Genomic DNA, 13,625 nt, shown 5'->3' with positions numbered 1-13,625 from the left:
CATCAGTGAGTCATGGCATGTGTGTTCTCCCTCAGGTCCAGATGGACCACAGTGCACAGCGCGAGCTCCCATTGGTTATCACTCCATCCCCATCCATTACTGGAGATCATACACGCGTCCCTCCTGCCACCTGTTCTGACATGGCCATGCTAGAACGATTCTGTCCCATTGAAACCCCACAGGAGAGAGGCAGAACCAGGGGTGTATTAATTAGTGTTCCAGTAGGCACTCACTCTTGTGTGAAAAGTGCCATCAGGAAGGATGTTGTTGGTTTTGAATGTGCAACATCTGTGGCTTAGCAACTGTGTTCAGTATGGACAAAAAAAAGGCAATTATGTTTGAATAAAAATATAGAAAAACATCACACAGTAGTGGGCTGATGCTTTGCAAATAATGACCGCTGAGGGAGAGAAAGTAGGAAACAGGAAGTTGAAAAATGCTTTCCCATTATAAAATGATAAAATTATTTTGCATTATTTTTCCACCTCACAGCTGATGGTTTTATCTGAAACATATAATTGAGCACAACTAGATTCAATGTAAGCATTTAAATTTCTTTTCATTTATCAGCATGATTTTGACTTTGATTTTAAAACTTCAAGAAGAAGAAATGTTGCTGAGTACCAAATCAGCATGTTAGAATGATTTTTGAAGATCGATGAACATTCAGCTTTTAACAGTTATTTTAAATTGTAAAAAAAAAAAAAACATCACAATATTAAATTCAACTCTTACTGCCCCAACACATTTGAATGGTATTATATATCTTTTAACACTGAATAAAAATAACCTACAAACACTACCAAAAAAAAAAAAAAAAAAAATCCTACAATGCTTGTGCACTGTAGATATACCCTCTATTCCACCCAACATGGGGAAAGGAGAGGTTTCAATGTCTGTGTTTATCAGTACATAAATTATATAAATGGAAACATAATCCACATTGCTTGTTGGAAAAAGGATATTATGGCATAAAACCATGCAGATGGATGCAAGAAAGTGCCCTGTGTGAACATGCCTTAAGACTCTTCACCAGAACCCTGCACTACTGCAGTGCAAACAAACCCAAAGGCTCAGGGGACGACAGGAGTGCAAGCGGCTCATTTCGCACCTTTCATTAGCGACCGGTCTGCTGACCCGTACCTCTTGCTGTCTTTTAGGAACTCGTTGCCTCTCCTCCAAGAGTAGGAAGCTCTGGGGGATGCGTGCGGCCGGCATTCGATGATAGCTTCCCCACCTCTCTGGATCAGCGTGGTCTTCTTCACTGGGTTTTTTGAGAAGTCTGGAGGAGAGGCTGAAAGACAAGGGATTCAGGGTGTTTGGCTCAGATATGATTTTAGCTGACATATTTCACTATTAGAAATACTGAATACCAGTGTTCCCACACATCTAACCAATTTATTTTCATGACTTTTTAGTGATGCACTGAAATTATTATTATTTTTTTAAATCAAAACATGAAACCAAAATTAAAGTTTTCATATAGCCAAAAACCGAAATTGAAAATAAAGTTTAATAATCAATTAACTGCATTTATTTAATAATCAGCACTCAAATAAAAAAAGTTGTATATAAACATTTAAATTGCACATAAAGCACAAACGTTTTTATATCAACTTTTTAATTATATAATTATGTTTCTACTCCAGTTCATTGTTGAAACATAAAAACATTTAAACAGTGCCTGTAATAAAAAAAAGTCATAATAGCTTTATTCAAACATATATTAAACAATGAATATATCACTCACAGCTTAAGTAAAATATAAGGATTTTTGCATATATTTAGCAAAACGTGTTATTTTTTCTAGCTGTCTTACGAGGTTATGGAAATTGAATGGCTTGCCTGAGGTAAGTGTAATGTTTACAAGCTGTGTTATTGACATCTTTCCACGGTTGAAACACTGATTGAGTGATTACATAAGACATAACATATTTCAATAAGTTGTACTGTTTATTTCAACATACCTTCTGTTTATTTCATGTTTTAACTAGTAGTAAAAAAGAAGAGATGATCGGGTTCATTTTCGGCCAAATATTTTCGGTTGATGAAATTTCTGTGCATTACTACTTTCTTGATTACCATTATGATTTTAAAAATCATTCCTATTTTATTGAGTTTTCTGTGGTGGTTTTCCATTTGCATTCTCAGATATATGAAGCCGATTAAATATAATTTAGAGCAGAAAATAACTTTTCATATGTTCATACAGTACCAAATTCTATTAATTTCCAAGACTTTTCCAGGTCTGAAAATCACAATTTTAAAAATCCTTGATATTTTCATGTGGAAATACTGGTTCTTTGATAACATGGAAAGATGCTTACCCACAACTTTGAGCTCAGCACTTGCATATATGACTCCGTTATCATTCTCTGCCAAACACTGATACATCCCAGAATCCATCAGGTTTATGTTGGAGATGGTTAACCCGCCACCATCAACACAAATTCTGTCCTGAGCATAAACAAAACTGTCAGGACAGATTGCGAGCACCACTAATAACCTAGACATATAATATTTCAACATACAAACATTTCAACATGTACACACAATCAGCATATTTTAAGTCTTAGTACTTAGTAAAATGGGCTGAGGGGTGTTATTCTGGCAGTTAGTATTATCACCTGAGAGACCAAAGGCTGTCCATTCTTGAGCCATCGGTAAACAGGTTGAGGTTTTCCATTAGCCTTGCACTCCCAGTGAAGATCAGACTCAATAGCCATGTTTGCGTCATACAGAGTCTGCGACCACTGCAGGTGTTCCACATCTGTGTGAACAGCAATGAACTACTATAATACAAATGCAGAGGTCTGCATCCTACGTCTGACTCTCTGAACTTTCTCTCTTGAAATGCATTGCAACAATGATGAAAGCATTGTGTTTTATAAACCACCAAAAAATGCGGTTACTCTGTGCACATTCATTCGAGATGATTCTTCCCATCTTGTAAAAGTGCACAGTAGCAGTGCATATATTGTGGGCTCTCTGGGAAGACTAAACAACGCCTGCTATAGCCATTCTAATTAGTCTTGCCTTGACAATTGACAATAAAATCTATTCTTTCATTATTTATTATTTACCACAGGTTGCTATGTGATCTGTTATCTGACTCATTAAAAATTTAAATTTCTCTTATTGATTCTCCTGCGGTAATCGTGATGGCCGGCAAAACACTGCATGGATAGGAGAGATAAAGAAAGGTCTTTTAACACTGTGAAAAATACTCTGCACACAGTTTTTTGGACACAGCTGTCTAAATATTTCCAAAAAGGGCTAATTATCATCCAGTCAGTAATTTGACCATTGGCTATGTACACTTAAGTCAGTATTGGACCTTACTTTGAAATACAAGACGTCCTTTTGCAATACTACGTCCTTTGGAGTTTTCGGCCACACATTCATAAAGTCCAGAATCCTCTGGACGGAAATATGGGATCTCTAGGACACCATTTGAGTGATTTATCTTCATTTTTCCTGGGAAGGGGCTTCCGTCCGCTCTCTTCCAGGAAATAGAAGGCACTGGACTGAGAAAAGTCAAGAAAAGAGACCATATTAGTATCACACTGTGCAAAGATGATATATGGAGGCTTAACATGATTCTATGGGTCAAAATTATAGATTTTTCTTTTATGCCAAAAAATCATTAGGATATTAAGTAAAGATCATGTTCCATGAATATATTTTGTAAATTTCCTACTGTAAATATATTAAAACTTAATTTTTTATTAGTATTATGCATGGCTAAGAACTTAATTTGGACAACTTTAAAGGCAATTTTCTCAATATTTTTGCACCCTCAGATTTTCAAATAGTTGTATCTCGGCCAAATATTGTCCTATCCTAACAAATCATACATTAATGGATAAGTATTAATCATATCAGCTTTCATATGATGTATAAATCTCAATTTCGAAAAATTGACCCTTATGACTGGCTTTGTGGTCCAGGGTCACATATATTTAAAAAATAATTTCAGTGCACAATACATGTTATTTAATGGTAATGTCAAAAATAATAATACAAAACTTTAACAGACCAAACTTATATTTAAAAAATACATTATGAAAAACATATTAATTTAAACATGTATCAAAAATATAAAACATATAGCATAACATAACATGACATAACATAACATGAAAACAGTGCTTACATTAGGTAAGTTGTGAATTCTTAAAAAAAAAATATATATATATATATAAAAATATAATAAAAAATATAAATAAACAAATTATAATGAAAAGAAAAAAAAACAAAAGATCATGATGGTTTTGGCTATGCTGGTCAACCTGCACCAACTAGAAAATCATGTAAATTTATGCTGGCCTAAAATGGTCTTTTCAGCAGGGAATGTAGATCAAACGCAAGAAAAAGTAAGAAATACGAATTAGTAAAGTAGTACAGCAGTGCCCAAAATATTCATAGATAAAAATATTCAATATTCACATTAACTCAAGATATTCAAAACCTCTCCGCCTTACTTAATATACCTTGTCTGTGTGAATATTAAACAGACACTAATGACTGGTGATGTTGAGCCTCCCAGGGTATATGTGTGTGTGTGTGTGTGTGTGTGAGGGTTGAAGTCTTCTTCCTTAATGCAGAATATTTTCTCCTTCTCTCTCTCTCTCTCACACACACACACACACACAGTTGGCTGAGCACGGCTCAGAGACTATGAATACACAAATGCTATGTCTCTAAGTGGCAGCAAAGCAAACACCGTCATGCTCAAATCTACTGATTCATCACTGTTAGCAGTTCCTCCAGGCTACTCACCGTCCCGACGTAGCACCACTGGGGTTGGGGAACTGTAGACGGTCGTATTGGTCATCACATTCCTTACCACACATGTGTAGTTGCCCACGTCTGACATCTCAACTTTTGCAATATACAAGTTTCCAGTCCTCTGGGACACAAATCGTCGGTTGTCCCCAACAACAATGCTGGGGCGGCCATTAAATATCCAGGAGTATCTGATTTCTGAGGAGAAAATGGTCAGATGACAGTAATTTTTTTGCCAACTCAGATATATAGTCAACATGTTGCATGCCCTACTAAGTGTATAGCTTGATGCATTATGAAATAGAAAATTTGAAAACTGTTTTAAAATATATATATATTTTTTTTTATTAAATTTGTGGATGAAATTTAGATGCGTATGTTCTCAGCTTGTTAGAGCTCAGCTGTGGGAAAGGAGTTTATATATAACAAGGTTAAAACAATACAAGCAACAGGAGCTGAAAACTAATATTGTTCCATGAAAAAGGCATATTCTGGCTCTGCAAACAACTCGACAAAATCTGCATTTACTCTTCATGATTACAAATAAACACAACATTACAATGTAAGATCATAAAGTGTGACAGAAATATTACAAATGAGGCTGTGTATGAAAAGCATTCTGATGCTATAGAAACAGTTTGAGAACAAGTTTTAAGACAAAATAAATAATTAAATCATTCATTTTGACAAACTACACCCTATTTATTTTCATAAAGGCAAAATATGCGCATTTGTATTATGCTGGCATATGGCATATTTCTCTAAAGTAACCCTTATACTGTCAAAACAAAGCCATTAAAACAACTTTACATTTTCCACCACAAAATGTCCAACACTTTGGTTCTTTATAAAAATAAATATTGAAATCAAATCATCTACATGAATAAATAAAGAAGAAAAGTCAAAGTTTGTGCTTATTGTAATTAGAATAATATATTTACAGCAAATTTGTTTTATAATCAACACAAAGCAAATGAATGGGTTTTCGATTTAAATTTTTTTTAACAGTCTTTTTAACAGTTCATTTTGTAATAGTCTTCATAATTTTTCTTCTATTTCTATTCGTTCATATCACCTCTCACTCTTTCTTAATGAGACAGGAATACAGGAAGCCTGCACAGCAATGCCTGTGGTATGAAATGAAGTATGAAAGTATCAAATTAAACAGCGTTTATTAGAGAGCAGAAAGGGGGTTATAGTGGCTGAAAAGTGGATTGATAAGGGCTATTTAAGGTTCAAACAGCATATCTAAGAGTGTACAGCACCGAGGAAAAAGAACCATTTGGCTTCAAGACAGAAAAAGGTGAATTAAAACCATCATAAATGGAGTGGTGACAAGGTGAGGGACCTCTCGTCATTACTGGGCACTGTGCTCAAGGCTTTTGGTCTCATAGGAAACAAATTCACAGCCACTATAATCTGAAACCATGTGACAGAGTAGACCAATGAACACGGCTATTTATGAGTAAAAAGAGGTGATTTTTACTTTAGGTAGCAGTTACTGTGCAGTAATGGAGAGCTGTCTCTAAAATTCACAAGGTTCAGTTCAGTGCTCCAACTTGTCTAGAAAACAACCAACAGTAGTTTAACATCAAAATAATACTAAAGTAAGAATCAACCAAAATTACCTCTTATTGTGCAATATGACGAAAAAAAAAAAAAAAAAAAAAAAATCACACGAAATGTAATATACAGTATATACACACACATAAAATTTTAGGGGTCAGTAATTTTTTTCTTTTCTTTTTTTTGACAAAGAAAGAAATAAGAAACAATACTTTAATTAATTAATTATTATTAATTATTAGTTACAAAATATGCCTATTTTAAATAACTGCTGTTTTTTTGAATTTTCTGTTCATCAAAGAATTCTAAAAAAGTAAGTACATTTTAGAATGTATTACAATAGAAAACTATTAGTTATTTTAAATAATTTTAAATTGTAATAATATTTCACAATATTACAGTTTTGCTCTTTTTAGATCAAATTAATGCAGCCTCTGTGAGCATAAAATAATATTTTTGACTCTAAACATTTGAACGGTAATATATATATATTATAGAAATTACCCCATGTCCCCATTTTTCAAAACGCTTATAAATCATACGGTGTAGGGCAATAGCACATACAGTTTGTACAGTATAAAAACCATTACGCTTATGGAATGTCCCCACAATTCACAAAAACAAACCTGTGTGTGTGTGTGTGTGTGTGTGCGCGTTTTTGTGACATATGAGGACACAAATTTGTATAATGACATGGGTATGACATAGGAGAAGGTGACTTATGAGGACATTACCCCATGTCCCCATTTTTCAAAACGCTTATAAATCATACAGAGTGAGTTTTTTTGAGAAAGTAAAAATGCACAAATTTTCCTGTAAGGGGTAGGGTTAGGTGTAGGCCAATAGCACATACAGTTTGTACAGTATAAAAACCATTACGCCTATGGAATGTCCCCACAATTCACAAAAACAAACCTGTGTGTGTGTGTGTGTGTGTGTGTGTGTGTGTGCGTGTGTATACACACACTAAATATTTATACACTATATATTTACTAATGTACAATATATACATACATACATACATACATACATACATATATATATATATATATATATATATACTGTATATATATTTGCTAAATATTTATCCATAAAATATATATAATTATGAGAATAAATATATATAATTATCTCAGATTTCAAACTGCACACATCTCTTCCCAGGTATTATATAGACCTCCATGGTTTCACCCCGTGAAAAAAAAAAACCCCTTCAAGGGCTGAGCTGCGGTATCGAGCCATTGTATTCATTCCCATGAAGCATTATCCATATGAAAGAGCCTCGGATTACAGAGTGTGGCAAAGAGTCAAGGGTGGTGTGATGGGAGAAGGAGGGATGGAACATAGAAAATATGGTGGAGGGTGGCTGCGGGGAGCGGGGAAGGTGTGGGTCACTTAAGACCATTGATTTGACTGGAAATGTGGCAGAATGAGAAAACGGCGGTGCGGTGGCATGAAATTGCACCTCTGGCGCATCTGTGCGTGGCTCTTTGAGAGGCTGCTAATCAGCTGTACACAGACACAGAATAGGTGCACAGCTGGACCGGGGGATAAAGAGGCACGTCGCTTTAAACCAACCACCACATGCCATTATTACCTTTCAACAGAAGGCCATGGCTTAAGAAAATAACCTTTCCAAATGACCACAAGGGCACAAGTGCCATTAAGAAGGAGGAGGGGAAGCTAAATGCCAAGAGGTTGGTGCATGAATGCAAGAATGTCATTTGAAAGCTTGATTTGCTCACAATTTGAGATGATTAAGATACATTCTGAACCAGCATGTACTATACATACTAAGTGAGCAGAGTGGAGAGATAGGTTTGCCACTTGAAGAGAATTCCTGACCTTGGAGTTGCTTAGCATTATTCCACAGGCTATACACAAAGCTTAAATTGATTTTTAAAAATGTGCTGCGGAAAGAGGTCAACAGATTTTGCGAACAATTGTCACTCTTGCTTTTTATGATTAAAAAATCCTAATGCACGTAATAAATAACATTAAAATTCATACAGAATACAATAAAATGTACCTCCAAAGTGGGGCGGCGGACCGCACAGGAGCACAACAGCCTGTCCTTCTCTCACTAATACTGGACTTCTGGCCTTGCTGCTGAAATTCTGCAGATCTGCGAAAACAAAATAATAGGATCGCCATTACTTTTCATTAAAGGCACAGTCATCGCTCTGATGTGCAACAGACGACTCACAGAGCAGGGACCTTTAGAAATGCCACTCTACAGCCCAGGAAGGGACAGGCAAAAATGACATCCCAGACTGGGCTAAAGCTGTGGTTTATTCAAATATCAGCTCTCCAGCCTCATGAATGTATGCCTGTGTGAAATGAGCTGTGTTCTGTGTAAATAAAAGACACACTGCACAAAATATTAAAATTTAGTGAGAATTTGCAAGTGGGGTAAAAAAAAACAAACACTTAAGATATACGATACGATATGATACGATACAACTTTATTGTCAGACAAGGTCTGAAATTTGTCTTGCGTTACAGCAGGTTCACTCACAATTACAAGGATCTGCGAAAACAAAATAATAGGATCGCCATTACTTTTCATTAAAGGCACAGTCATCGCTCTGATGTGCAACAGACGACTCACAGAGCAGGGACCTTTAGAAATGCCACTCTACAGCCCAGGAAGGGACAGGCAAAAATGACATCCCAGACTGGGCTAAAGCTGTGGTTTATTCAAATATCAGCTCTCCAGCCTCATGAATGTATGCCTGTGTGAAATGAGCTGTGTTCTGTGTAAATAAAAGACACACTGCACAAAATATTAAAATTTAGTGAGAATTTGCAAGTGGGGTAAAAAAAAACAAACACTTAAGATATACGATACGATATGATACGATACAACTTTATTGTCAGACAAGGTCTGAAATTTGTCTTGCGTTACAGCAGGTTCACTCACAATTACAAGACTTTATCACATGGACAAAAGGCCGACAAAACTTTCACAATCACATAAAAAAAAACCACACACATATATATATATGTGGTTGTCAGGGAAACTGTGTTAATTACATAATTACATATTGTCAGATCTATATTCTAGAGATCCAACAAAGGTAAAATGTGCCCTTGAACAATAAAATATGTGGTCATAAAATATGGCTAACAGCAAAGTACAACATGCTTGGTAAAGGCTTCAATTCCCTGTATATCTTGTATGCAATATGAGATGCTTTGGATAAGTGTTTGCTAAATGCATAAACAGGAAAAAGACAAAAATCATAAAACAAAATAAAAACAATGAAAAGCTTTCCTCATTATAAATCAAGAAATAAAAATGTATTCTTCAAGACTTCAGAACTGATGGCTATGTGAGGAGGTAAATCATTGGGAAAATGCTTCTTCCCGCTCTGTAAATGCCAATTTTGCCAGTGAAGCGCCACCAATTAGTCCTACAATTATTTCCTGCATCACTCAAGACCTGAAAAGACACATCTACATGTGAAATTTCGAATGAACAATGTTTTTTTTTTTTTTTTCGTATGTACACACAATATGAACGAGGCAGTGTTATTGTGTTATTATGATTATCTTTTGATTTAAGACCTTTTTTTAATTTTTCACGACAGGCTGCATTTTAGATGGCACCATTGGACATCTCCTGATGGGATCTTCCAGATAGGAAAATATAGTTTTCAGTTTAAAAGCCTGCTACATCTAGGGATGAAAGTATATCTTACCCACTAATGGACCATATGAAAGATAGTATTTTACATATTATGCATTTAAGCTTCCAAAGGATGCATATATAAAGACAGTATAGTCAAAGTAATAGTAATCAAGTGCAGAAGAGACTGTCAGGTGCTATTTTCAAATTAATTCACAAATACAAAACATACAGTATAATTTGCACTTACATGCAAACTCCACTTTAGCCTCTCGGCTCAGGATGGTTCCAAATGCATTAGTGGCGATACACTGGTAAACACCACCGTGTTTAGTTGCCTGAGGGTTATTGATCAAAAGGTTTCCCTCAACAAGGCTGTAGTCCATGTCAATATCAAGATCTTTCCTGTTGAATTTCCACCTAAATATGAAATAGGTGGAGTGAGCATGGGGTAATGATGATAAGAAATTTAAGAATTAAAAACAAATATTTTCTGTGTAATTCGAAGACATTATTTAAATCAAGAATAAAATACAGTATACAATGAATCCAAAAGCAGCAATGTTATCACACAAAAAAAACGAAAAGAAAAAATGTGCTAATTTTAAATAGAACTTAAATAAAATATAAATTGTAGATAAAAACCTAAAAAAATAAATAAAATAAAAATAAATTAGTTGGCCAAGTTGGTAGCCTTGGCAAATCACTGAAATACAAAGTATTAAAATGACTAATATATATAAACAAACACACAACAAAATAACTAAAGCTAAAATTAAAATAAAAATAAAAAACCCTCACATTTTTAATAAATACTATAGTAGTACATTAATAATATTAAAATAACACTGTTCAAAAGGCTGACACTAGTGACAAAATGTTTCGTCAATGTCAATTTGTCACAAATGCAGAATCTTCAAAATATGATGTTCAAATTTAATGTTTCATTCAAACTTTTTTTTTAATTCTTAAACTTTTGTTTAATTCCAGGCATAAATTTGTTTTGTTAAACAACATTTTTTTTTGTTTAACAAAACAAAAAAAAAACTATATTTTCATTTGAGGAAAATAGTCATACTTGTAATGTGGTGCTGGACTTCCCTTGGCTTTGCAGTTAATAAATATCTTGTTGTCCTCTGTGCTTAAAGGGAAAACACTGTCACTGGGCTCTTGGGTGAACACTGGGCCATGTCGAATAATCCTCTCTAGAAGAAAGAACAAGACGACTTTCAAAAAGCTCAAAATCCACAATCTGGAACATGAATCTAGATCGTAAAACAGGTGTGAACACATCAGGTCTACATTATGTCTAATGTGTGCTATTCATTTATTTTCAGCAACTTCCCACAATGAGCTCATTAGATCTGCAACATAAACACGTGCCAGAGGAACAGCTTTCATTTCCCCTCTTGTAACAGAAACCGCACCAACATGACGTCCTCCTTTTGGCAGGCCCGTAACACGCATGGCAGTCTGTTGTTTCGGTTGACTGCTGCCAAGACACCAATCCACCTCCCTAATTACCCCATGTTGTGGTAATTACTCTAGTGAAATGTATCATTTCTTAAATGAATAAACAAGCTCTCAGAAACATGTCTGCCTCTTCACAGAGAAAGGAATTGTGCTTTCTACTGTATATTTTTCCTTCCTCAATAAAACTCACCTGTAATTTTTCCCTGTTCTCTTTGAGTGAATGAAATTAATTTTTACAGGTCCCTAACCTTGACGAGGACAAAAAAAAATTACCCTACCACATCATCAAGCTAATGGAAGTGTCCGGGCGTGTTTTCCTGGGGTGAGGCCCCTGTCTCCTCACGCTGTGGGAGATGCTACCTTTTTTCACTTTCCCTTTTGTGTGTCCTTTGAACGACAGGAATTAATGAAGCATTTAGACCGAGGAGTAGTACATTTACAGTAGTCCACATTTAGCTGTCATTTGCGGAGGGGACACGTCCCCATCACTTTTTGTCATGGATGATTTTGCCCCTAACCCTTTATGGAATTTACAACAGGGAAGAATGTAATACAATGGAAGCATCTAGAGTTCTCAAGCAGGACTGTTCATTCCAAGTACACTGGAGAAAGAAAAAAAAAGGAAAATGTACTGGTCATTTTCTGCCAGGACATTATCCAGTAATTTTACGGACATTTCCATTAATGCTAAAACACAACGCAATTCATTTCAAAATTCAAAATACAGGAAAAACACCTGTAATGAAATTCCTTCATATTAATACAGTACATTGTGCCCTATTTTTATGGATTTTTTTTTTTAACAGTGTATAGTTAATTAGCGAGGGTAATGAATGATGATCTGCTGTTGGAATATGTTTATTTTTATGTAAACATTAAATATAATCACAATGTCCACTCCTAATATGCACTACTGTTCAACAGTTTGTTGTCAGTATGCTTTTTAAAAGGAATTAATACTTTCATTCAGCAAGGATGCATTACATTTATCAAAGTGATAGTAAAGACAAAAAATGTTATGTTGTTACAAAAAATTCAAATTAATGCTGTTCTTTTGCAACATAACTGTTTTCAGCTGTGATAATAATAATGTCATAAGTTCATTTGAATTGAATTGGTTCGACAAGAATGACTGTCCCACTGTGTATTCCACTGTGAAATTGTTGTGTAAATGAATTTGTACATTTTATTTCTAATCATAATATTACTGTAATGCTATTAAAGGTTTTAATAATTTACTTACACTTACAAAGAATCAAATTTCCAGCAGGGATTCTTTCAAATGAGGGCAGCCAACCTAGTTTAATAACTTCCTATGCTTATTATTATAATAACCACATCCTTATAGATCCATTCATTGTTTAAATATTAACTACATTCATATTCAGTATCTGAACGTTAAATAACCATTTGACTTTTGGTAGATCACCATTATTCTTTCCCTCGATATAACCTATTTTCATAAATGAGAATTATTTCTGAATATGTCTAGGCTACATAGGATTTATTTATTTCCTGACGCTACTATCAATTATCTTCAAGAGATCTAATCAACTTCTACACTGACAGGAAATTTACTGCAGTTAATTATCGCACAGTTTGACAATGTTTCATCAGCACTGTGACTGAAAATAAAAAAAGACAACAATCTGCCTTCAAAGCTGAGATATGGCAGGTTGTTAGACATGTGGGTTTGGTCTCCTCAGGTCCTCCGCACTGAATAGCTGCTGCCCTTCCATCTGAGGCTGTCTGGCCTCTGCACTTCCTTCTCTCCAGCTAAGCTTTCTGAATAACAAGCTGTGCAATCAAAAGAGCACCTGTGGCTTGAATGCAAATGCCCATTTGAGTTGGCATAGTTACTGTAGCACAACAACGGCAATAACTCGAGCACTGGCACTGAGTGGGGGACACTGGTTCATTTAAATAGGGCACCTGCCTCTTCAGACGGCCTCTTCCTTACAGCGCTGCAGTATGTGCTGAGAGTTGCATGAATCATTGGAGAATAAGCACTTTTTTATGGGAAATTTTAAAGATTTTTGAAACACTTCACTGCTGACAGGGTCTGATTATGAACATGGAAAGTTTTAGTGCATTTCTAAAGTTATGCCAATAACTTTTAATACTCTGTAAAACATTGGTCTTCAACTCAAAGTGGTGGGTCACAGGC

The 13,625-nt window shown here is 35.1% G+C and overlaps 1 protein-coding gene across 1 annotated transcript in view; it reads right to left on the bottom strand.

Moving 5' to 3' along the window:
* The window catches only part of LOC107708735 (contactin-4-like), a 96,175-nt gene that overhangs the window by 26,069 nt on the left and 56,481 nt on the right, over nt 1-13,625 (bottom strand). The window contains exons 3-10 of the mRNA XM_016513035.1: nt 11,064-11,190; nt 10,236-10,405; nt 8,384-8,479; nt 4,783-4,986; nt 3,343-3,522; nt 2,628-2,770; nt 2,328-2,457; nt 1,144-1,294 (exon numbers count right to left, since the gene is read on the bottom strand). Of these exons, the coding sequence (XP_016368521.1) occupies nt 1,144-1,294; nt 2,328-2,457; nt 2,628-2,770; nt 3,343-3,522; nt 4,783-4,986; nt 8,384-8,479; nt 10,236-10,405; nt 11,064-11,190 (1,201 nt within the window). The remainder of the gene's footprint in view (nt 1-1,143; nt 1,295-2,327; nt 2,458-2,627; nt 2,771-3,342; nt 3,523-4,782; nt 4,987-8,383; nt 8,480-10,235; nt 10,406-11,063; nt 11,191-13,625) is intronic.

Source organism: Sinocyclocheilus rhinocerous, unplaced genomic scaffold (genome assembly GCF_001515625.1).
Source record: "Sinocyclocheilus rhinocerous isolate Xijiao unplaced genomic scaffold, SAMN03320098_v1.1 scaffold1107, whole genome shotgun sequence".
Taxonomy (NCBI): domain Eukaryota; kingdom Metazoa; phylum Chordata; class Actinopteri; order Cypriniformes; family Cyprinidae; genus Sinocyclocheilus; species Sinocyclocheilus rhinocerous.
This window is presented reverse-complemented; position numbering and strand designations above follow the sequence as displayed.